Source organism: Mesoplodon mirus, assembly GCF_964341445.2.
Source record: "Mesoplodon mirus genome assembly, chromosome: 15".
Lineage (NCBI taxonomy): Eukaryota > Metazoa > Chordata > Mammalia > Artiodactyla > Ziphiidae > Mesoplodon > Mesoplodon mirus.
Window position 1 is genome coordinate 65202580 of NC_138991.1, and position 23323 is coordinate 65225902.

The 23323-nt window shown below is 63.0% G+C and overlaps 4 protein-coding genes across 7 annotated transcripts; 3 read left to right on the plus strand and 1 right to left on the minus strand.

Annotated features, from left to right (window-relative positions):
• Nucleotides 1-885: 885 nt before the first annotated feature.
• GNG13 (G protein subunit gamma 13) lies at nucleotides 886-1276 on the plus strand (the record flags this gene model as incomplete). The annotated part of the gene is made up of 2 exons (XM_082644749.1): nucleotides 886-983; nucleotides 1171-1276. 2 exons carry the CDS (start codon nucleotides 886-888, stop codon nucleotides 1274-1276), a joined length of 204 nt encoding a protein of 67 aa, XP_082500875.1.
• A 54-nt stretch (nucleotides 1277-1330) lies between these two features.
• Nucleotides 1331-10321, minus strand: CHTF18 (chromosome transmission fidelity factor 18). Of its 3 annotated transcripts, none has more exons than XM_082600529.1 (23): nucleotides 10037-10321; nucleotides 9656-9793; nucleotides 9241-9435; nucleotides 9008-9158; nucleotides 8675-8843; nucleotides 8212-8304; nucleotides 8065-8117; nucleotides 7784-7928; nucleotides 7253-7462; nucleotides 6651-6748; nucleotides 6250-6373; nucleotides 6019-6170; nucleotides 5806-5899; nucleotides 5461-5559; nucleotides 5196-5326; nucleotides 4758-4929; nucleotides 3764-3988; nucleotides 3533-3682; nucleotides 3310-3440; nucleotides 2517-2661; nucleotides 2301-2414; nucleotides 1837-1894; nucleotides 1331-1761 (listed from the first exon to the last, which is right to left on the minus strand). In XM_082600529.1, exons 1-23 carry the CDS (start codon nucleotides 10302-10304, stop codon nucleotides 1625-1627), a joined length of 3252 nt encoding a protein of 1083 aa, XP_082456655.1. In that variant the 5' UTR covers nucleotides 10305-10321; the 3' UTR covers nucleotides 1331-1624. The 3 variants fall into 3 exon arrangements, with proteins under 3 accessions (XP_082456655.1, XP_082456656.1, XP_082456654.1); XM_082600530.1 differs by lacking the exon at nucleotides 10037-10321 and adding an exon at nucleotides 9919-10015; XM_082600528.1 differs by having other exon boundaries at nucleotides 3533-3988.
• Nucleotides 10072-14243, plus strand: RPUSD1 (RNA pseudouridine synthase domain containing 1; the record flags this gene model as incomplete). Of its 2 annotated transcripts, XM_082600532.1 has the most annotated exons (6): nucleotides 10072-10153; nucleotides 10681-10867; nucleotides 10941-11064; nucleotides 11196-11298; nucleotides 11452-11553; nucleotides 11985-14243. In XM_082600532.1, 5 exons carry the CDS (start codon nucleotides 10686-10688, stop codon nucleotides 12410-12412), a joined length of 939 nt encoding a protein of 312 aa, XP_082456658.1. In that variant the 3' UTR covers nucleotides 12413-14243. The 2 variants fall into 2 exon arrangements, with proteins under 2 accessions (XP_082456658.1, XP_082456657.1); XM_082600531.1 differs by lacking the exon at nucleotides 10072-10153 and having other exon boundaries at nucleotides 10659-10867.
• A 1754-nt stretch (nucleotides 14244-15997) lies between these two features.
• Nucleotides 15998-22465, plus strand: MSLN (mesothelin; the record flags this gene model as incomplete). Its single annotated transcript, XM_082644543.1, is given in 9 exon segments — nucleotides 15998-18211; nucleotides 18970-19090; nucleotides 20121-20241; nucleotides 21223-21308; nucleotides 21428-21554; nucleotides 21638-21652; nucleotides 21655-21833; nucleotides 22119-22209; nucleotides 22415-22465. Coding segments are annotated over 9 exon segments (831 nt in total). The 5' UTR covers nucleotides 15998-18171.
• Nucleotides 22466-23323: the final 858 nt, after the last annotated feature.

The window sequence follows — 23323 nt, forward strand, 5'->3', positions numbered from 1 at the left end:
GGACCCCTTGAGTAGGCTGCAGCAGGGGAGACAAGGTGCGACCTGCCCTCACTTGACCGCAGCTGGCCGGGCCTCCTGAGAGGTCTGAACCTGTGGCTGTGACGGGCGGGCCGTGACAGGCGGGCCCACCCTACCCCACCCCACCCCCACCCTCAGAGACGGGGCCAGGGGCTTGTAGGCAGTTCAGAGGAGACACTGGGCAGTGGGAGGCGTCAGGGGTTCCAAGTCTTGGACCAGCTGCTCAGCCTGGGACCCCAAAATCCCCAGCACTTGCCCCCAGCCCCCTGGCCAGAGATGCAAATAGCAGCCTCACTCTCCTGGCCCCTGGATTAACCTGCCCTCGGGGTGGGCTTTGCCCATGCAAAGCACGGGGAGGGTATGGGTGTGTGTGTCAGGGTCCCACCCGTGACATGATAGGTTTCTGCTACCAGGAGTAGAAAGTGGGTCTTGCAGGTGGAGGGTCAGGGGACCTGTCCTGTTCTGCTATTCCCCAGCACGGGGACATTAACCCACTTTCTCCAACCCAGAGGCCCAGCCTTGGTGAGGCTTTGCTGGTGGGTAGGGGTGGAAAGTTTTCTCTACAGTTAATTAGCCCCATGGGAAGTGGGAGGCAGGCACGCAGGGCCTCATTAGTGGGGCCTCAGCTCCAGCCCTGTACCCTGGTGAGTGGCATGGGCTGTGGGGACCTCCCTAAGCAGTGAGCTGGTGTCAGTGTGATAGGGTGGAGGCTCCCTCCCTCCCTTTGTTTGGGGGGTGGGTGGGAGGGGGCTCACCAGTGGGGAGGGAGCATCTGGAGGGTGATCATAGGCTGGCAGCCCCCTGGCTCTGTTGATTCCTCCCATACCTTCTAGCCCCAGGCTGGCCACTTCCGAAGCCCCGGATGCCATGGAGGAGTGGGACGTGCCCCAGATGAAGAAAGAGGTGGAGAGCCTCAAGTACCAGCTGGCCTTCAAAAGGGAGATGTCATCCAAGACTATCCCTGAGTGAGTCCCCAGGACCCCATGGAGCCCTGGCCACACCCCACCCAAGGCCAGCCATGGTTTGCATCTCATTTCCCTGCTCTGTGCTCATTTGTATGAGCCAAGACCACACACACCCCGACTGCCATCAGGCAGCACTTCTGAGGGAGGGCAGGTGCCCTTGTGCTCACCCCACCCTCCCCACCCACAGGCTCCTCAAGTGGATTGAGGACGGGATCCCCAAGGACCCCTTCCTGAACCCCGACCTGATGAAGAACAACCCGTGGGTGGAGAAGGGCAAGTGTGCCATCCTGTGAGGCCCCCACACCCCAGACTCATGCCTCCCTGTGAAGAGGACGACTCTGTAAAAGTGTGACTTTTATAAAGAGTTTTCAAGGATGTACATGCTTGTGTACATTTTCTAGGAGAGAGAAAGCAACACCCAGGCACCCAGTGTGTATCTGGGGACATCTGGTGTGGCTCCAGGGTGTCCGGTGTGGATCCAGCGTGTCTGGCACAACCCCAGAGTGTCCGACATGGACAGGGGGGTCCAGCACAGCCCCCACGGTGTCCAGCATAGATCCTGGGGACGTCAAGTGTGGGTCAGAGTATCTAGCACAGCCCAGGGTGGCAGCATGGATCCTGGGGGCTTGGTGTGGCCCAGGCTACAGCAGGTCCCTGATGTACAGGCTGCGCCGCACGGCGTTGGAGACGCCCTCCTTGAAGCGGAACCAGACGTCGCTCCTGCCCACCGCGGTGCCCATGCGCTGCTCGGCCGTGTCAGTCTCAGGGGCTGCGTGCTCTGCAGGGGCCACACAGTCGTTCCTCCACCCGACCCTGACCCCAGTCCCTCAACTGCCCCCACCTCCCCACACACCTGTGCTCGGGGCTGCTGCTCTCTTGACAACCACACGACCAAAGAAGTCCCTCTCGGGCTAAAGGAGATAAGCCGGTCAGGTTCACGGGGGCTGACCCACAGCGGACAGTCCCCTACCTGGGGGGAGGGCCCAGAGGCCATCTCCCAGGGAGAAGGGGTCTCGTGGCACCTCTGGGCAATGGCCCCCTACCCTCACCCCAGCGCGGACCCTCTCTGCAAGTGTTCCCTCCACCCTTCACCACCCTCACAGTCGCCTGCTCCCTGCCAAGGTCAGGTCCAGGGCGGGAGGTGCCAGCGTCCTGCCCAGATGAGAAACTGAAGCCAGGTGGAACCATCATGAACATCAAGGAGCTGGACCTCCAGGACTTAGAACCATAGCACTCCAAGGTCACCCACCCAGGCCCACGTGGCCCCACCCTCTGGCCACCTAGCCTGCCCCCCCATTAGGGTTAGGGTTACCACACCTGCTCCTCCAGGGCAGCTCTCTTCAGGATGCGCTCCAGCCGCTGCTCGTGGCTGCACGGGGCAGATGGCTGCGCCCCTTTCTCCCCAGTGCCCCCCAGGGGACCCCCGTCCACCTACAGGAAGTCACGTACAGTGAGAGCTGACTGGGCAGGACCATACCAGGGATGGTGTCCACTCTGAGGGCCCTGCTCTGCCCAGAGCCTGGGGTGGCTCACCTGGGGGCCGACCCTAGCCCGGGCCAAGGCCTCCACCCGCCGCATCTTCTCCACTTCAATCTCACGGGCAATGAGCTGCTTGGCCTGGTAGGTGAGGGGCTTGCGGGTGGGCAGCTCGGGAAAGCGGCAGACATCCTCCACGTTCCTGCTCTCGGGGTGAGCAGGGCAGGGCAGGACACCAGGGCACTCAGTCAGCAGAGACGGGGCAGGAGCTACTCACTAGCACCGACCCCAACTGCCAGAATGCAACAATGCAGGACGAGGTCCAGTCCTGTCCCTGCCACACCCAGCTCTGTGGCAGCAGTGGTGTTACCCACTCTGAGCCTCTGTTTCCCCAACTGTATGTGGGCTCGAAGAGGGCTGCAAGGGAGGAACTGACACAACGTGGCATGGCCTGGATTCAGGCCTGGGCCTGGGTGCTTGGGAACCAGCATCATTACTGCCTCAAGGATCTGCATCTGGACACCACTGCTGCCGGTCCTCCATCCCCACGACCCTCTCAGGACAGAGAAACGGAGCCCTGGGGGGCTCAAGGGCCCTCTGGGGGTAGCTCCCGGGGGCACTGAGAGGCTCTTCAGTAAACCTCAGGTCCCAGGGCTGTGCCCACCTCACAGTCACATCTGGGCAAGGAATGAGCTAGAACTGACTCTCCCACCCTCCAATGGGGAAACAGACTCACACCTCCAAAGCCATGCATTTAGACTCGCGCCGAGCAATCACCATGGCACTTGGAGCCCAGCCCCCCAGCCTCCTGCCCCCAGGCACCCCCACCCCAGGTGCTGTACAGACTCACGGCTCCAGCCTGTAGACATACTGCCCGTCGGGCGTGCGCTCCTGGCAGTAGGTGAGGCTATAGGCGAGCATGGTGCCCACGAGGCTGGCCAGCTGCTGTTTCTCTCGGGCGCTGTACAGCTGTGTGCTCACCTGTGGGACGGTGGGCAGCAGGCAGGGGTGCTAAGCGTGGCCAGGGGCCTGCCCCCACCAGGAGCCACAGCCCTTCCAGGCAAGGCACTCACGGGACGCAGCTTGGGTGCGAGGATGTCCAGGAGCAGGCAGAGGGTGTCCAGGATGAGCGCCTGCGGTGCAGCCTGGCTGCGGGTGGCTGGCGTGATGCCCGACACCAGCGTCTGGATCAGGTTGTGGGTCCGGCTCATCCGATTCTGGGCCTGGGGTGGAGGGCGGATGAGGACCAAGTCACCCAAGGCCCCGGTGTTAGACCCTGGGTATGGGCAGGGCGTGGGGCGCACCTCCTGCTGGCTGCTGGGAAAGGTGATCCTCGGCACGTGGCTGGAGGCAAAGAGCAGGTGGAAGGCCGGGGGCAGGAAGGGCAGGTAGCGCAGCAGCTGGAAGCTCTGGCCGTGGTGGGCAGCCCGGCTCAGCAGGTCGTCGAAGGCCAGCCAGTCAAGGGCTATGCACACGGCTGCCAAGCTGGAGTCCCGCAGCCGCAGCCGCAAGAAGTTGTCGAATAGGCCCTGTGGGCAGGTGGACAGGCCAGTTCCCTGAGCCCCTCCAGCCTCACGCCCCCCCAGCCCACAGCACAAGCACCACCCAGTGGGACCCTTCCCCTCCCACCTGCTGGCCAGGAAGGCCCACTCCGCCACCCCAACTCTGGTTTGACCAAGACCCTGAGACATGTGAGAAAGAAGCCCCCAATCCCTCCCTAAAGGAAGTTCTGTTCACCAGAATCAAGGACACAGAGCCCCCACTCTTGTTCCATGTGGGAATCCCTCCCCTCCGGCCACCACGCTGCCCTCCACACAGTGGATTTCCAGATTTGCAAGGATCGCCAGCTGCTAATCCAAAGCTGCTTAGCCAGGGAGGCAACTTACACCAGGCTTCCCAGGGGATGGGGGGCATCCGCCACCTGCTCTCCACCCCACGTGCACCCACGTCCCTGTTCCCACAGCTCACATCCAGAATCCAGCCCCTCCCGGCTACTGTCGGGGCCCTTCAGGTAGTTCCCCAAGAGCAGCCAGAGTGACCCCATCATACGACCCCACGCTGGCCATCCCCCTCCTGCCAGGGTCAGTCCTTCCTCCCAGCCTGTCCCTGCTCCCACCCCTTCTCAGAAGCCTCCCGATGCCCCATGTCCACTCCCCACCCTCCCGCCCGCCTGTTTCTCCTTGGGCTCAGCACCATCTGAAGCGTGTCCCGCTCACTGTCTGGGGATGAGAAACACTGCCAGATGCTGGCCTCCTGCCCCTCAGCCCCCCGCAAAGGTTTGAGGTAGAGCATGGTTACCTGGACCACCTTTTCGTGCTCACCCGCAGAAGCGGCCACGTGCAAGATGTGGTAGAACCGCTGAGAGGCCGCGGTCAGGGGCACCTTGGCAGCGAGGGGCCCTGAACCCATGTGCCCATCACCGAGCAGGAGTGTGTGGGTGGGCAGGGTCAGGTCCTGACCCACGCGGTGCCTGCAGAGAGGGCCCTGAGGCTGGAGTGGAGCCCCCGCCCCATCACCCTGGACCCAGCCCTGCCCACCCTATCCCTCCCGGCGGCACCAGCTTGTGTACGTTTACGATACCCTGAGGTCCCCGAGAAGGGACAGTGAGGGAGGCCAAGGCAGAGCCAAGCGGCCCCCAGGGCCGTGCAGCCTCACACCCCGTCAGCAAAGGCAGAGCTGGCTGGCATCCCAGGGCTAGGGTACTGCGGACGTCCAGACCGGGGCTGGCCTACCTACCTCCGGGCCTGGGGCAGCTGGAAGACCTCCTGCCACACGGAGAAGAGCCCCTTGCGCTGGTCCTTGAGGCCAATGCGTGTGGTCTGCACAGCCTGAACGCTCAGCTCCCGCTGGCCCCGCCCATGCAGGAACTGGACATGGGGTGGGGGGTGGGGCAGTGACGGTGGCTGACCCCCACCCATGTAGACACGGCGGTGGTGCGGGGATGGGGGAGTGCTGGCTGCTGGCTGCCCCTGCCCCACCCCCGCCACGGGCACCTGCCCACCTGCAGGGCATTGATGCAGGCACGGATGTCGTTGTCTGTCTTCTCGCAGAGGGCCGCCAGGGCGCCAGGGTCAGCCCGCATGCCCCGCCGCAGGGAGATCTGCAGGGAAGTGAGAGAGTGAGTGTCCCCCCGACCCCCACCCTAAAGCCACCTCCTCCCTAGAAACAGGGGTCAGCTCCTGTCCTATGGGGAGCAAAGGCCGAAAATCCCTGAGGAAGGACCCCGGTCACTGCTTGGAACCACCCACCACCAGAGACCAAACTGTCCCAGCACCTCCACCCCATATTCTGGGACCAGGTGGGAGGCCGGGGGCCTGACGGCAGAGGGAGGGCAGCCCTCACGGACCTCCTGGAGCCGCTGCGTGAGCCTGGAGGGCAGCGTGGGCGGGAAGTGGAGCAGGAGCGCCTGCTGCTTCAGCTGCCGAAGGGAGGGCGCAAACCTGTGGGATGAGCGGTTTGCACAACGAGCCCACCTGGCCAGGGGCGCCAGGGTGCGTGCCACAGCCCAGCAGACGTGGGGCACGCCCACCCAGCAGAGACCCCGCCCCATCCCACTCACTGGTCATTGCAGATGCAGATGATGGGCCTCATCAGGATCCCCCCTTGCACCCGGCGCCGCCGCCCCCCGCCCGTGGGCACAGCGGGTCCCCCTGGCTCTGTCTCCTGTGGGCCCTGGCGGTCCAAGACGCTCAGGAGAACATTGATGGCGGCCTGGGGGGACACGCAGACAGTGGTGAGTCCCAGCCCCCACTGCCCGCCCACCCGGGCGCAGCACACCCAGGAGGCCCACCGTGGGGGCCCCGTCGATCTCATCGATAACCAGGCAGTTGGGCCTCCCACCAGCACCCAACACCGACTCCATCTGCGTGGCTGCCTCGATGCGCGTTCGGAAGGCCTCAGGGCTGCGGTCATCACTGGAACCAAGAGGCCAGGGAGGGGCTGTCAGGGCAGCCATGGCCTCAGCCAGGGCAGCAGCCAGTGTCCCCAGCAGGACAATTTCCCAGGGCAGAGCCACCATGTGTACAACTCACGGATACTACACAAGGCCACCCCATGACACTGCGGCCAAATCCCAGTGAGCCCTGAGGATGGACAATTCCACAGCCCACCACCCCCAGGCTTTCAGAGTTGTATCCCAGGCTCGACCAGACACATCAGGACAAAAGGAGACCTGGCCCTCCCCCAACTCACCTCGCGTTCATCTCCACCACAGAGTATCCGGCATGCCGTGCAATCACGTGGGCCAGGGTGGTCTTGCCCAGCCCTGGGGGCCCACACAGCAGCGCCACCTGCAGCCGAGGCAGGAGAAAACGTGCTGTAACCCACACCACCTCACGGACTCTAGGAGACCCTGGCCCAACCGCCAGAGACTGAAAATCCTATCCCACGAAGCTCGGTGCTAAGAGATGTTCTCCTGCCCTGCCCCAGTCACCAAAGGAGAACAAGTCCCTGCCTGCTGGTCGTGCAGAGCGAGAATAAAGCCTTGCATGAAGCAAGGGAGACGTTTGGACCTGACAAAGACACAGCTGTTACTGACGTGACTAACACCCAGAACCCACCCACAGTCCAGCGTAATCACTGTGGGGAGGTGCGGGGCCCTGCAAGGAGTGCTAGTCTTATCTAAGTCATTAGAAGAAAGGACTCAAATCCCAGCTCACATTGCTGACACTCCTCACCAAGACCCTGACATCATCCCACCTACAGCCTCGGGGGCAGTAAATGTGCCTCATGGCCCCCAGAGGCTGCAAAGGTGCCAGCCACCCAGAGAACAGCCCACAGCCAGGTGGGCTCACCTTCTGCCGGGGCCGCCCGCTTGGATCCAGCTCAGCCTCCAGCATCTCCTCTAGCACCTGTCCGTGGCTTTTCCACTTGCTGGAGGCTGTGGCCTCCTTGCCACCACGGGCCGGTTCCACACTGGGTCTGGGCTTCCGGGTGGGCCGCTCTCGGCCAAACACCACCAAGTCCCACAGCTTCAGCCACTTGAGGAGGCAGCGGTTGGTGAACTGCAGGAAGAGAGGCCCGGCCTGGGGGGGCGGCCACCAGCACCGAGGACTCCTAGTGCCTGCCCCTCATGTCACTCTACTGTCATGAGCCCAAAGACACACACAGTGATGCTGAGGCTGAATGACAAGTGATGACTGGTGAAAGGCTCTGTACTGGCCTCAGTTTCCCCACCTACAATTCAACAAGGCTGGTCAAATCCCTCCTCCAAATCCTGACACCTCTGTGGGCTGGCAAAATGAAGACCTGCTAGGCCCTAAGTTCTTTTCTCTTGGCAACAAAGAAGCCAGCCACACTTCACTTAAGCAAAAACAGGACCTCACATCGTCACTGAGCAGCTCCGTATAGCGTTGGGGTGCGAACTCATCCACCCAGAGGCAGTGCTGGGAGGCATCTTGGCTGTCAGCCGGCTCCTCCTCAGAGGCCCCCGAGGGCTGGGGCCTCTCCTCCACCTCCTCTGACCTAAGACTGGAGAGCATTGTGCCCTGAGCCACTGGGCCTTAACCCCATGCAGGGATCACACCCCCCAGAATACATGCTGGTGGTCGGTCAGCAGTCCAAGGACCAGTGAGGACCTCAGAGGTGGAGGGGCCCACTGTGTCACCTGCACAGTGTGTCCGAGAGCCGCTGGGCCTCTTCCAGCAGTCGCTGCCGCCGCTGTGCAGACAATGGGGTTGGAATCAGGATGGCTCAGCCAGCCAGTCACCCCAGAGCTACCTCTCCCTTCCCAGCAAACCCCAACGGACCCTACCTCGTTGTCGATCTTCTCCTTCAGGGAGGCAAAGGACACGCCCAGCAGGTCCAGCTGGCCACGGCCACGCCACCGGATGTCAAGAAGAGGGCTCTGCAGGGAAGGGAGAGCATCAGTCACTCTCCTCTAGGTTATGGGATTTCTACAGCCCCCCTCCCAACAGTGCTCAGGGACCTAGGTGGCATTCCCTAGTATCAATGGGCCACAAGGAGCCCCTTCTCACCAGGGACCCCAAGGGATCACTGGAATGGCAGCAGATCTAAGGTGGAGGAGAGGAGAAAAGGTGAAAAGAAGTAAGATGGAGAAGGAGAAGAAGAAAGGAGAGAAAGAGGAGAAAACTAAAGGAGAAAGATGGCTCTCCCGACTGGAAGACTAGAGGCCAGATGGACCTCTAGAGGGGTTCCCAGGGTCAGGGTGGAGGATGTGATGTCCAGGCCCCCGATCGTGTCTGCACAGCACCCACCTGGACCCCAGTGCCCACTGGGTCAGCCCGAAGCACCAGAAAGGCCCGGTCGCCGCTGGTGGAGGTCACATTGATGTAGTCCTCCAAGACAGGGGGCCGCCTCAGGACAGGATTGCGGGCGGCTGGCGAGGCCTTAGTGAGACCCACATCAGCCTCGGTGTCCAAGGGCCTGGGAAGGGACCATGACCATCTTGGGGATTCTTGGGGAAGGGACTTGGATCCACTGCTGGCTACCCAGCCCTCCCACAGGCCCCCAATCCCCAGGCCTCAAGACCTTGTTGAAGAAACCGGATCCTTCCAAGATACTGTATACCTGTACCCCAAGCTACACACCCCTTGCCCCACAGTTCAGCAGGGACCTCAGGACTCGGTGGGGGGGTGATGTCCTGAGTCGGGGAGTCAGGAGGCAGCGGCTCTTCCATCTCATCGGACCTGAAGTTCAGTCTCCTGGCAGCCTCCAGCCTGGACCGTTTGACTTTGGGGGCTGGGGAGACACATGGAAGGAACAGAGGTCCTTCTCCAGCCTCGAACCCCATCCCTATGCTCTGGGCCCCCGGAAAACATACTAGGGGGCAGGGGTCTGTCCCCGTGGATGTCAGCGGCCAGCTGCCTCTTCCTGGCACTGCCCTTGCTGTTCCTTGGAGGTCCGCCTGGAGAGCAGTGAGTGGGAGCATCCCCTCCAGCAATGGTCTCCTCGAACGTCAGGCGGGGCCGGCCCACGGTGGGCCAGGGGTCCCTGGAAGGTGACACGGCGGTTGTCCCTGCGGAGAGAAAACTCACAGCAGTCGTGCAGAGCAGCTCGTCTGCACACACAGTCACAGCCCCCGAGGTCGGCGGCGCTGCAGGGCCCTGCTCTCCCTAAGGTTGTTGCTGCCTCCCGGCCTTCGCGCCTCCCCTCCGAGTAACCCTCCTGGAATCCCCGGGTGGGCCAGACCCCTGTCGAGCTACGGGGGACGAGGCCACGGCAGTGCCCACGCCTACCTTCCAGCTCGGCCAACACCTCGAGCTCGGCCGCGAACTGGCTGTGGAAGTCGTCCTCAACGCCGTACAGCTGCCGCTCGTAGTCCTCCATGGCCGCCCGTCGCCGGCTGCGAACCTCCCGCACCCCGCGCGCAGCTCCTGCCCAAAGCGACCCGGCGCCGCCAATCAACGGCCGGCGTACCCGGGCGCTCGCCATTGGTCAGCGGGAGGGGCGGGGCGTGGGCGTGGCTGCGCGCGCAGGCCGGGCGGGGCCGAGTCCGTACGTTGGAGCTGGAGCGGCGGGACCCGGGAGCTCTCCATTGGTCAGCACGGCCGCCCGTCCGAGCCGTGGGCAGGACGTGGGCGGGACTGAGCGCCCAGGCCGGGCCGGGCGAGGCGCACCTCTGTGGTCCAAGTGACGGCTCCGGGGCCGCTGGGCCACGAGGCAGGGAGACGCGAGGGCAGGAGCCAGGGCCGGGCAGCAGCATCGGGGGCCCAGACGGCGCAGCTCAGCTGCAGGTCGATCTCGGAGTGGGCAGGGGCGCGGGAAGTGTTCGCAGTGGAGTCCGCCGGGCACCTCTCCGCCTGTGCCCATCAGACGCGGGAGGCGAGGGTTCCTCGGAGGGGAGGCAGGGCAGGGGACGTCTACGTGGGAGAGGGAGAGCCCCATCCCCTGCCCTGCACCCCACCCCGGAAAAGGCCCCTATCGCGTGTCCGTGGCCCGTCTGGGAAGGGTTCCGTGGGAGCAGGCTGGAGGGCAAGACTGCTTCTCCCCAGGCCCAGGTCTGGCAGGACTGCCCCACAGCCAGAGCCTAGGGCGACACTAGCTCCCCTGATATTGGCCAGACCCCTGCTACTTGACACCCTGCTACTTGACTCAGAGGTAGGAGCAGGCACACAGTAGGTCTGCAAGCTTGCCTGACACAGCCTCGGTGGCTTCAGACCCAGGGCCCTGGGGAGCAGGGGTGTCCACGCCAGGTGGGCAGGACCCTGATGTGGGCTGGGCACCCCATGACCCCGCTCCATGTACTTGCCCTGCATTGCAGCCACCATGGAGCCAGGCAGCGTGGAGAACCTGTGTGTTGTGTACCGGAGCCGTGACTTCCTGGTGGTGAACAAGCACTGGGATGTGCGCATCGACAGCAAGGCCTGGTGGGAGACGCTGACCCTCCAGAAGCAGCTGCGGCACCGCTTCCCAGAGCTGGCCGACCCTGACACCTGCTACGGGTTCAGGTACCCACAGCAGCCTCCGTCGGTGGGAAGCGGCCCACAGCCCAGCCACCACTGATCCTCTGCCCCACGCCAGGTTCTGCCACCAACTGGACTTCTCCACCAGTGGGGCACTCTGTGTGGCCCTGAACAAGGCAGCCGCAGGCAGTGCCTACAGGTGCTTCAAGGACCGGAGAGTCACCAAGGCTTATCTGGCTCTGGTAAGGCCCGGCTGGTCCTTGGAGCAGGAGACTCAAACTCTCAATCCACTTTGGTAGCCTCTGGCTGTCAGGTGGGTTTCCCAGCAGTGGTGGGTGACCCCGTGAGCAGTGTGTGACCCCCTTCCTGGCAGGTGCGGGGGCACGTCCAGGAAAGCCGAATGACCATCAGCTATGCTATTGGCAAGAACAGCACAGAAGGCCGGACCCACACCATGTGCATTGAGGGCACACAGGGTACGGAGGGCAGGGGGTGGGGGCCAGGGGCACAGTCATCCAGTGGGGACCCTGGGTAGGCTGGGGCATCCTGGGCAGGCGACCTGGGATTGGGGTGAACTCAGCCATGGAGCTGGCCCAGCCAACTCTCTGGGCTTTCCTTGCTCCCTTCAGGCTGTGAGAACCCAAAACCAAGCCTCACTGAGCTGGTGGTCCTGGAACACGGACTGTATGCAGGTGATCCTGTCTCCAAAGTGCTGTTGCAGCCTCTCACGGGTGTGTCCAGGGCGCGTGCCCAGGTCTCCTTGCTGTCTGCTGATGGTGTCCTGCCTCGGGCATCTCCTGGCACAGGGCACCGAAGTGTCCCCATCACGCAGGAAAGGAACCTGCCTGGGGTCTCCCAGCATTGCTGGCCAGGCTGACTCCTCCCCCACACTCAGCCTCACAGCCTGCAGCCTCTTGCCGCGTACGAGGTCACTCAGGCCTGGGTTCTCTAGTTGATCAAGCATCGCCCTGGCCTCACCAGGGGCAGCCCCAGAAGTCGCTTCTGTTCTGAGTTCTGACGTCTTTGTGGCATGAAACAGGGAGGTCTGCTGCCCCCAGGGGTTGTGTGAGGCTTCAAGGACGGTGCTGGGCATGACGTGAATGGGTAGGGGGTGGGCATGGGGTGGCGCCCCCGCCTGACTGGCCCACTCTGTTCCCCAAAGGACGGACACACCAGCTGCGCGTGCACTGCAGCGCCCTGGGCCACCCCATCGTGGGGGACCAGACCTATGGACAGGCCTCGAGCCAGGAGGACCAGCCCTTCCGCATGATGCTCCACGCCTTCTACCTGCGCATCCCCACGTGCACCGAGTGCGTGGAGGCCTGCACGCCCGACCCCTTCGTGCCCACCCTCGATGCCTGCTGGAGCCCCCACACCCTGGTGCAGCCACTGGACGAGCTCGTCCAGGTCCTGCGGGCTGCCCCAGACCCTGACCCCACAGAAGGGGGCCCCAGGCCCTGCAGCCCCTCCACGCCCCTGCCCGGGCCGGGCCGGCCCCCACCGCCCCCTGCCAAGCTCCCTGAGACAGAAGCACAGCGGGCCTCCTGCCTGAAGTGGCTGTCGGAGTGGACGCTGGAGCCGGACAACTGAGAGCATCGTGCTGGAGTGGGGATGGCAGGCTGGGACTCCAAGGGTTGGGGGCTGTGGGTCAGAGTCCTGGACCCATCCCTGCAATGGCCAGGCCTGGAGCCGGGCCGGCAGGGCCAGCAGGGGGAGCCAGGCAGCTGCGATTCCAGAGGATTAAGCTCTTGGGCTGTGGGACCAACATGGGCCTCCCTCCCAACACCCCAACCCCCACAAACTGCCCCAGAGCACCTCCCTGGTTCTAGAGCCTCAACCCCAGGAGCTTATTTGTAGACTTCATCGGGGTCACCCTGGAAGAGGCAGAGCCAGAACCTTGGCCCCCCTCGAGGTGGGCTCCTCCTGGGCCCCCAGCCAACACCCCAGAGCACCCTGTTCCACGCTGCTTTGCTTGGACCCTCTGTGTCCAACACCCCAGCCTGGCTGGGTTCTCCATCTGCAGACCTCAACCCTCCTTGCTAGACCCGTCCGACCTTGTGCCTTTGCTTCTGCTAGACTCTGCCCCCTCCACCCGCATCCTGAGCGTCTCACGTGGAGGTAGGTGTGGGCCATACTCCTCAGCCCCCACCTCACGTGCCATCCCTCCAGGCCTTCTCAGTGCTGCTCCATGGGGTCTTCCGGGCCCCTAATTGTGGCTGCTGCCTCCATCACCTGCCTGGCAATTTCCAGGCAGGACCTCAGCCTGGGAGCAAGGGCAGCCCGCCAGCCCCTGCCTCCTCCATCCCCACAACACGGCCACGCCTCCCCAGCCATAGCTGAGCTCTGAGAACTGGGAATAAACGCTCAATGACTGACCTTGCAAGTGACCATGAATGTGCCTGATGTGGGGATTTCAGGGGAGCTCACACCCCCACCCCATCCCTTCACTGGACAGACCTTTGCCCTAGACCCCAACAGGAGCCAGGACGGACCTTATAATCCTAGCTGCTGACCTGCCCGCCCCCATTCACTGAACAACCTGCAGTCCTGGTGTGGGGGCTGGGCTCTGAGTAGGGGACAGAGCTGGGTCAGCTGCATCCCTGGAGGACCCCAAGACCCCCAGCCAAAAACATCAGAGCATCCACCTGGTCCCACCAGGGTTCTCCGTAGAGCCGCGGCCCTCACAGTGCAAACCTTGGGGCCCTCCAACACCTCAGAATGCCACGGGAGGGCTGGCGCCTAGGCTTCCAGCCAGTTTGAGGTCACACACCATGTCCCTGTGCCCAACTAGGCCAGGCCCCTCCTCTCGGCCGGCCAAGGCAGACAGGCCCTATTGTGGGGCTCCTGGGCTCGCCCCACCTGTAACCGCAGCAAGCTCTCAGCCCGGGTGGAGCCAGAGGCAGCCCCCACCCCCACCCCGCATGGGGCCTCTGCAGAGACCCAGGTCCCAGCCTCTGCTCCCCCGTCTCCTCATCTGTAACAGGATTGGAGGGACCCACGGGGCAGCAGCCTGGACAGATGGATGGCTACTGTGATGTGCCCAGCATGACCCTTTCTCGTCAGACGGGGGTGGGGTGGGAGAGCATCACCTTCCTGGCACTCCCAGCACCTCACCTCCTTGCTGAGGACTGCCCCACCTCTCCCCCCACCACCCTCCACTCCACCTCCTTCCCACTACCTTCACCCTCTGCCCTCCTCTCCCCCGCCACCATCTACCTCCCCACACCCTAATGCCCTCCTCTGCCATCAACTCTTACCTGTTTCGCCCCCTTCTCAGCATTTCACCACTGTCTCCTTAGGTCCCTGCCGAGCATCAGCCCCTCACCCCCAGTGTGGCCCGGCTCACAGACCCTGCTCAGTGTGTATAGAGAATGAAGGAATGGTCCCCAAAGGACTCAGGGCCGTGAGCCCACCTTGTGCAGGCTTCCCGCCTCTCCCCACGCCCCCTCGTCATGGCCCCACCCCCCACGCCTCTGGGCGGTGCTCAGCCACCATCATGCCTGCTGTTGCCACACGGGGTCACTGCTGACCCCGGCCCCTCATAGCCCTGTCCTCTTGAGACTGCGGTGACCTTTGGAAGTTCCATTTCCCATGGACACACCCAGTTGCTGCCCAACTGCTGGCACCTGCCAGAGGGTCTGGACCTACAGGGGCTGTGGCCAAGCCAGGACCACCCTGACAGCCCTTCCTTCCAGGGGCCCCCAGGGGCCCCTCCCCACCCAGCTCAGCCAGGGCTACCCGACAACACCCCAAAGGGTGGCCAGGTCTTCCTCCCTGTGCCCCAGCGACTGGCCACATGTTGGGGTCCTCCCTGGGGCACAGGTCCTGAACTCGGGGGGGCGTTTCTCATGCCAGGACAGAGAGAATCGTTTTTCTTCAGCTGGCTGGCATCACCACTGTCCCCCTGCTCAGGTCCCAGGAAGCTGCTGGTGAGGCCAGGGGGCCAAGGGTCACCCCCATCCCCACCCTTCTGTAGCCAGGAGTCTTGGCTGGGCCAGGACCCAGCCTCCAGGGCCTCCACCCGCGACCCCAGCCACAGGGACGGGAGCACACAGCTGCCGCCACCATGTGGCCCTGGGGCTCCAGCCCCTGCTTACTGCCAAATGGCCTGAGGAGGTCAGCCAGGTCGGGGCCTTGGGACCACCCTGACTGAGGGTCTGCAGGGTAGGGCCAGTTGGCTGAGGAGGGGCCTGGGGGAGAGCGGAGGGCAGGCGTGGCCCGCCGCAGAGCACTGACCTGGGCATGACAGCCTGGCTCAGGGCCCATGGGCTGAGCCTGCAGAGCAAGCGACAAGACAGACAGGAAGACGGGTAGACTGGACAGACAGACAGGCAGCCACGGAGAGAGGGAAGGCAGGATGGAAGGGCAACAGGGGCCCATGGGTAGGAGCTGCCCCGGGGATGTTCCACGTATATTTCCCCTCTCCCCACAGCCTGGCTCCTCCCCCTGTCAGCCCTGTCAGCCCCTCTGAGAACCCCCAGGACCACAGATCCCGACCTTGCTCCCCACAGGTATGCTGCCTCTCCCGCTGGCCCCAGGACATGGGGTCCACCCAGTCCATCTGCCCCCCCACAGCCTACTGTGGGGCAGCCCATGAGTGGTCACGCTCCAGGGGGCACAATGTCGGCAGGTCAGGAGCACACCCAAGTGCCCAACCCTGCCCCTGCTCACTCTGTGTGGACAGGGACAAGCCGTCAGCCAGCCTGGGCCTCAGTCTCCTCGTGTGTACAGCGAGCACTCTGCTGGGCTGCTGGCGGGGGCCGGATTCCACGAGCAGTACGGGACAGAGCTGGGGACAGGTGTGACTCTCTACAACCCAGCACTTGCTCTGTTGCTGTGGTCATTTGTCCACCCGGGGCCTGGGGCTTCCCTAGAGGCCAAACCCAAATGGGGCAGCCAGCATCTGGCCTCCTGCACTCACTGGCCTATGGGGAGTATCCTTCAGCCAGGCCTGGACCCTGGGGTGGGTGGAGACCCCACCACCAAGTGACATCCCACCCCCACAGACCCCTCAGCATCCAGAGCTCCAGCAAGCCCTCAGCCAAAACCAAGTGCTCCAGAGCTGACCAGCCAGCCTCAGGGGGTCAGTGCTAGAGCCCAGGGTGAGCCTGCCCACCTCCAGTGGGACCCGCCCCCTGGACCCCACCCCCCTCCAGACCCTGGGGGTCACCGGCCTCACTGCCACACACCCTGCCAGATGGAGCTGAGCTGGCCCTCCTGGTGGCCAAAGGGCCCTTGGAAGCCCATCCTGGGCCAGCTGGACGGGGAGTCACTGGACAGTTTTCAGGGGAGGGGGCTGTCACCACAAGCTCTGGGTGCCCTCCAGCTCTAGATGCTGCAGCTAGACTCCCATGGGGCCTAGCCAGGGGCCGGGGAGCGATCCTCAGCTGGTCCCTCCAGCTGTAGGTCCCCCAGGGTCAGCACCTCTGCTTGTCTGCGGGGCTGGCTCGATGGGCACGTGTGGCCCTTGATGCAGGTGGTAGTTGTTCAGTGGCTGAACCCATGTCATGGGGGCTCAAGGCCCCAGAGCCCTCTTGGCCCTGCCAAGCAGGGGCAGATGTGGTGAAAGTTGGGGCCAAGGGCCAGCCTGGGGCCCCCAGCCTGCCCCACCTCAGCTGGGGAAGAAGTGTCTGTGGGCACCTTCATTCCCAACCCTCCCGCAGCCATACCTCCTGCTCTGCCTTGGAGACTTGCCCTGTGGAGCTGTCCCCGTCCTGGGCCCCAGGGTGCTGGGCACCAGGGCCACATGTGTGGCAGACACAGCTCTCCCACTGAGGCTGCCTGCACACGCTCCCCGCCCCACAGTGCACACACGTGTGGACACGCATGGCCGGCTCTGCTCCAGTATCCACAGTACAGAAACACGCCACACGTCACGCAACCCAGGCCCCACAGTGGGGCCACGTGTGCCTAAGATCCCTGCAGGGGACACATGAACCACATGCACCACGTGTGCACACAGATGTGTGTGCTCCTGGGTGCACACGGATGTGCATGTGTGCTCACACACGGATGCCAGCACACATGTCAAGTGCAGGTGTGCACGTGTACAAACGCAGGTGCGACCCCAAGGGCAAGGTCACGGCTGAGCCAGGCCCCCCAGGGGAGGGGTGTGTCCTCGGCAGCTGCCAACTGTGAGCTAAGCCTCCCGCTCCTGTGAGGCTGGGGAGCAGGTGCCCGCTGCTCTTGGGGCCCCCAGGGGCTGACAAGGCTGCGTCACCTGGTATAGCCCCAGCCCCTCCCCTACACGTCTGCCTAGCAGGCGTCACTGCAGGAGTGGGTGGCTGGCAGGGCAGGGTGCTGAGCGAGCCATGGAGGTGAGCGGAGACCGTGGTGCCCCAACCCTGCACCACCTCTGCACCCCGAAGCTCAGTTGCAGGGGCTGACACAGAGCAGGGTGGGACCACTGGTGTCTGGAGCTCCTGGTGCCACGTCTACAATATCCCCGCTTCTGATATCTGCCGCCTGGACCTGGAACAGCCTCCTTCTAGGACAGACAGAGTTCTTGGTGCTCAGGTGAGGGGCGGGGGTGGGACGGGAGCCACGACCAACTGGACGCACAGGGCCCCAGCTGTGAGTCTGGCCTCTGTGAGGCCCTGGGCAGGTAGCTGAGCCCCTCTGAGCCTCCGTCTTGGTCCCCACTTGGGGCGGTTACCTCCCCATCTTCCTCGTGGGCCATGAAGAGTCCGGAGGCCCACAGGTGCCCCAAGCCAGCAGCCCGTGCAAGGCCGTGGTCCAGGAGCCAGCAGTGTGGATCAGGCTCCCTGGCGCAACCCCCTCCCCAGGCCTCAGTTTTGGTCTCCACCATGGCCAGGGCTGCCGGCAGGCTGCAGCATGGGTTGTGCCTGGGGCCAGGTCTGGGCATCCAAGGCCCTGAGAAGGGAAGGGGGCTGCCTGGGCCGCCTGGTGTGGGGGTGAAGCTGGGGCTGCACCAGGGCAGGTTGGGGGCCAGCAGGCCTCTCACCCCAGCTGCTGCAGGGACTCACTGGGACTGCCGCCCACCCCCACCCTCGAGCTGTTGAGAGAGCTGTCCACTGGAGACACAGCAGCCCAGCTGCAGATCCCCTGAGCCCTGACCTGCGATAAGAAAGCCTGGATTTGGCCTGGCACCCCCTCTGCTGCTCCCTTTTGTTCCAGAGACACATTGCTTGTGGGTTGTGCCCTCCTGAAAGACGAAGAGACACAGCTACAGCCCAAGGTTCGGGGTCACCTGCCCTGCATGGCACCTGTCCTGTGTGACCCTAGGTGGTGACCTCCCCTCTGTACCCTGCCCTGGCCTCACCACCTCCTGTCTCCTCTCCAGCTTGACCCAGACCCTCTGCCTGTGACCCCGGTGCCTTCCTGCCAGGATGACCAGTGGGCACCACACAGCCATGGGCCCCAGAGCAGGTGAGATGACTCTCCCTCCCCCTCTTGGGGGGCAGCTCCCATGGCCGGCTCCTCGGGGTGGCAGGATCACCCTCTTTCCTCCTGAGCCTCTACTGGGGGTCCGGGAAGGGAAGGGGGCGGCACAGATGGGGCACTGGGGGTGGGGGTCCTGTTGGGTACAAGGCAGGGACAAGGGGGGCCATGGCTAGAAGGGACTGAGCAACCGAGGAGCAGGAGAAGGTGGTAGCTGACCCCTGTCCCTCTGCTCAGGGGTTTCAGGGCTCAGACTGTGAAGACAGAGCCACAGGGGGTGGAGGGAGAAGGTGCATACATGTGGACACTGGTAGGCATGCATACAGGCCATCACATAGGTGTGCACATGCTTCCAGACGCACAGTCACATGCCACCAGCTACACATCATCACATGAGTGTATACACTGCCACACCAGCAGGCACACAGGTCTACTGCGTAGTCATGCATGCCATCCCACACATGTACACCCCACCACACTTGTGTATACACCACCGCTGTACATACCATTAGGGGCACAGGCATACAGCATCAGACAGTTGTGTATACAGGTAGACACACTGCCACACATGTTCACCTGGTCACACAGCATGCTCAGACCCAGGCTGGCACACAGGTGACCAGCACCGTGGAGCTCCCAAGGACTCCATATTGGGGCTATCACAGGCCCACCCAGGACACAGGGAGCCCTGGGGAGACCCACACTGGACGCTCCCACACAGATGCTTATGGCCTGTTCTGTTCCAGGTGCCCTGGTGAGCCCGGGCCTCGCCTTCCTGGTGTCACTCACTGCCCACTGCTCTCATCCCCAGGCTGAGGGCACCACCCAGGGAGGGCTGGATGTCAGCAGGGCCAACCTGTGGGCCAGGTGAGTGCAGGTTTTGAGTCACAATCAAGTTTCCCCAGCAGATTCCTTGGCAGGCCTGGGTAGGGGTAAGAAGGAGGGACCATCTCCAGGGTCTGCATTTGACGGCCCAGGCATGGCTGGGGCAGGACTGACTCCCGGCTCCTATATGGGGGGCCTGGCCCTGCCTGCCTGCCCAGGTCACTTGCTGGAGATGGCTCAGGGCAGCTGGTGTCCTTCATCAGAGTCACACCCACATGACTGGGACAGGACCCCAGGCCATCGTGGCTGGCCATCGTGGGGCCCGGGTCCCCCACCTCGGCCCGGCAGACAATCACTTTTTTTGTTTCTGGGGGGGCTGCGTCATGCGGCATGTGGGATCTTAGTTCCCCCACCAGGGATCAAACCCACACCCTTTGCATTGGAAGCACGGAGTCTTAACCACTGGACTGCCAGGGAACTCCCAACAATCACTTCTTGTCCTGAGGCCTCTCAGCTTTCTTCTTTCCGCCCCAAGCTTTGCTGCCCTCTTGGGTCCCAAACTGAGACTCTGTCCTGGTGGGGGTTGGAGGCCACTGATCTGCCATCAATCACTTGATCAGTCAGTTGACTGATCAGGCAGGGCTGGAGGCCAAACTGGACCAGCTGGGCCCAGGCTAAGGTCTCATGAGACCTGACCCTCTCCTGTGCACGGATCTTACTAGATTCACATCACGAGGAAAGCCTGGCTGCAGTCACCCAACAGGTGCCCTTCAAAACCTCAGCCATCGCTGGGACCTCAGAGCCCCAAGCTCTGGAACTGGGCCTCAACCAGACCCTGAGTCTGGACAGGGGCCACTTTTAAGCCCTGCTCATAGCTCAGAGCCCAGCACCAACAGGGCGCCCTCAGGGGAAATGTGTGGTATGCATATGCTGGCAGCCAGAGCCTTGCTGTCCACACCTCCTGTGTCTCTCACCCCCACCCTGTGTTGAGGAGTCTGACCTCCACCCCAAATGCTGCAGTCTGGGGCCCCTACTCCCTCTGCCCCTCACTGTCTGTCTCCTTTCAGCCCAGTGCCAACACCTCCCTCCTGCAAGGCTTCTGGTGCCAGCCGGCCAGTCAGCTGGCCCGGGACCAGCTTGCCGCTCTGATCAGGAGGATGGAGACGCAGCATGTCCTCCTCGGAGCCTGGCAGGTCAGCGGCAGCCCCTGCCGAGACTGCCTGGGTGTCGAGGGCAAGGGCAGACTCCCTGGAGAAGGGCCCCGGGGAGGGGCAGGAAGGGAGGCATCCCCAGCAGAGGACCCAGGCAGCAAGGGCCAGGAATGTGGTGCCAGGACACGGAGTAGCTCTCCTAAGCACAGGGCCCTGTGCTGGAGAGCTGCACTGATTGTCTCTAAGCCGACACAAGATGCACCTCTCAGGTCACCCGACGGACAGGAAGTTAGCCTTTGAGGTGGGCTTCTCCCTCCCCTGGGTGATGTTCCAGTGTGGCCCACTTTGGACTGTTTCCAGGACTTCTCACCAATCACCCACAGACTCCTGCCTCTTGTTCTTGGTTTGGTGAGGGCTTGCCTACCTGGCCTCCATCTGGCACCTGTGGCAGGTCCTCCAGGCTCCCCGAGGGCGAGGGGTCTTCCAGCCTGCTGGCCTCTCCTCCACCTGGGCCGTAAGAGGGGCCAGCTGAGCCCACCTGGACCCACAGCTGACCCAAGCGTCACCAGTCCCTGAGTTTAATAAAAGGAAGGAAGGAAAGAAAGCTATTATTTTGTCTTATTATAAAATTAATATAAAATTAGTAATAGATCTGAAACAACCCCAAAGTAGGCCAAGTAAGTGGGACAAGACGTCCAGGCAGGGGTGCATTGGATAAGCAGACCCTCAGTGAGCCAGTGTGGTGCAGTGGGTGCTGGGGTGGGCAAGGGCCTGATGCCAGAGGGGAGGGGGCTCTCAGGCTGGGTTTGACCCGTTCTGAGGCCGGTTCTCATGTGAAGGTTGAGGCAGGAAGAGGAAAACATGAAGTCCAGGGACAGAGAGCCAGCAGGCAGAAGGAGGGGACGGGTGGGCGTGGGGACGAGGGCTGAGAGGTAGGTGGGGGACCCTAAGGTGGGCAGAGGGAGAGGGGCTGGGCAAGCCCTCGGCCGGGCAAGGAAGTGACACGCTGCCTGCCCTGCCCAGCTCAGCTGTCTGGCCAACCTGGCCACCTGGCAAGGCCTCCAGGGCGACTTCGAGCTCCACCCCACCAACCTGCTGCTCTTCTACGAGTGCCCCTCCCCGCCCAATGCCCAGCAGCGTGGGCTGAGCATGCTCCCCAGGGACACCTCAGTCACTCGGAGGCCCCCCAGTTGGCCTCCCTCCTGACAGCCCCCCAACCTTCCCACAGCCTGACACAGGTGAGGGAAGCCGACTGCCAGGCCTTCGTCCACCGCGCCACCCAGGGCAACACAGGGCTGCTGGCCAACCTGCCTGACCAGAGGGCCACCCTGCGGCACAGAGCCCTGGCCTGCCTGGTAGGCACTGTGGGCCGGCCGGGCCAGGAGAGAACAGGTGACAGGCAGTGGGACCAGGCTCATGCTGACCTGCTGTCCTGCAGGGAGGGCCCCACCCCACCCGAGCCTCAGCACCTCTGACCTGCTGCTCCTCAGGGTCCTGGTGTGTGACATGGATGCATCCAGCATCATGGCTGCAGACCCCCATGTGCTGCAGAACCTGCAGCGCTGTCCCCAGCTGATGGCTGCCCAGCAGGCCGCCCTCAACAGGCTGCTGGCCAGCAGCAGGACCAGGCTCGGGTGAGTGGGGGCCCATGCCTTCTACCCAGGCTTCCCTTCCTCCACCTGATAGAGGAGGCAGCCTGGGGATCAATGTCCACAGCCCCACTGACCTCTAACCTCTGACCCAGCTCCCACCCCACTCTGACCCTGCAGCCTATGGGGTATGGGTTTGGGGTGCCCAGAGGCCTAGGGTGGGAGAGTCTCTGCTGGGCAGGCCCTGGGAATGGCACTCAGGGAGGGTAGGTGGTCTGAGGGGTCTGGATGCTGCTCAGGGCCCGACACAGAGCCCCCTTCGCACACCAGGCCCCCTGGCTCCTGGAACCTGGAGGGGCTGCAGGCTCTGGCACCCCTAGCCACCTACATCAGCCCCAGCCTGTGGATGCAGGTGCAGGAGGTAGGGCAGCGCCCCAGGGCAGGTGGGGATCCAGCCAACCTTCCACCAGCCCCAGGCCTGATGGTCGGCCGGCAGCCACTCTGATGCCCAAGCGCTGTCCCCAGTCGCTCCCCGCCACAGAGTTTCTGTCTGTGGGGAGGAAGGAGGGAACAGGTAGCCCTGGTGGCCCTCCCCAGGGTGTGGACTCTCCAGGCCTGCCTGCCAGGCCGTGGGCCTGGACTTCTTTGGCAGCATAGTGGCCATAGTGGCAGCATAATGGCCACGGGCAGGGCAGCTCAGCCAGCGTAAGACAACAAGAGAAGCCACCGCAATGAGAAGCCCGCACACCGCAATGAAGAGTAGCCCCCGCTCGCCACAACTAGAGAAAGCCCGCAGGCAGCAATGAAAACCCAATGCAGCCATAAATAAATAAAATTATTAAATAAATAAATAAAGTGTGCGATTCAATGGTTTTTAACATATTACATTATTAACTTTAAAACTGTGTTAAAATATGTATAACAAAATTGGGCAGGGCTTCCCCGGTGGCGCAGTGGTTGAGGGTCCGCCTGCCGATGCAGGGGACACGGGTTCGTGCCCCGGGCCGGGAAGATCCCACATTCCGCGGAGCAGCTGGGCCCGTGAGCCATGGACGCTGAGCTTGCGTGTCCCGAGCCTGTTGCTCCGCAATGGGAGAGGCCACAGCAGTGAGAGGCCCACATACCGCAAAAAAAAAAAAAAAAAAAAAAAATTGGGCATTGTAACCATTTTTAAGTTTACAATTCTGTGGCAAGAGTTACATTCACAGTGTTGTTCAATCATTGCCACTATCTATTTCCAAAACTTTTCCATCATCCCAAACTGAAACCCCTTCCCAAGGCCTTGGTAACTCTAATCTACTTCCTGTCTCTATGGACCTGCCCGTTCTGCACATTTCACATAAGTGGAATCACACAGTAGTGGCGTCTGTGTCTGGCTCTCTCACTAGACACAGTGTTTTCAGGGTTCATCTACATTACAGTGTGTCAGCGCTTCACCCTTCTATAGCTGAATGATAGTCCATGGTGTGGATGGACCACATTCCTTTATCCGCATCTGCCGATGGTCATTTGGGCTGTTTCCGTCTTTTGACTAG

Coding starts and splice junctions, on each gene's coding strand:
- CHTF18 (XM_082600528.1), bottom strand. CDS start 10,304: ATGGGGCTCTCCCTCTCCCACGTAGACGTCCCCTGCCCTGCCTCCCCT. Junction 3,441..3,532: donor TCGCACCCAAGCTGCGTCCC/GTGAGTGCCTTG, acceptor ACCGTCCCACAG/GTGAGCACACAGCTGTACAG. Junction 2,415..2,516: donor GGGCTAGGGTCGGCCCCCAG/GTGAGCCACCCC, acceptor GACTTCCTGTAG/GTGGACGGGGGTCCCCTGGG.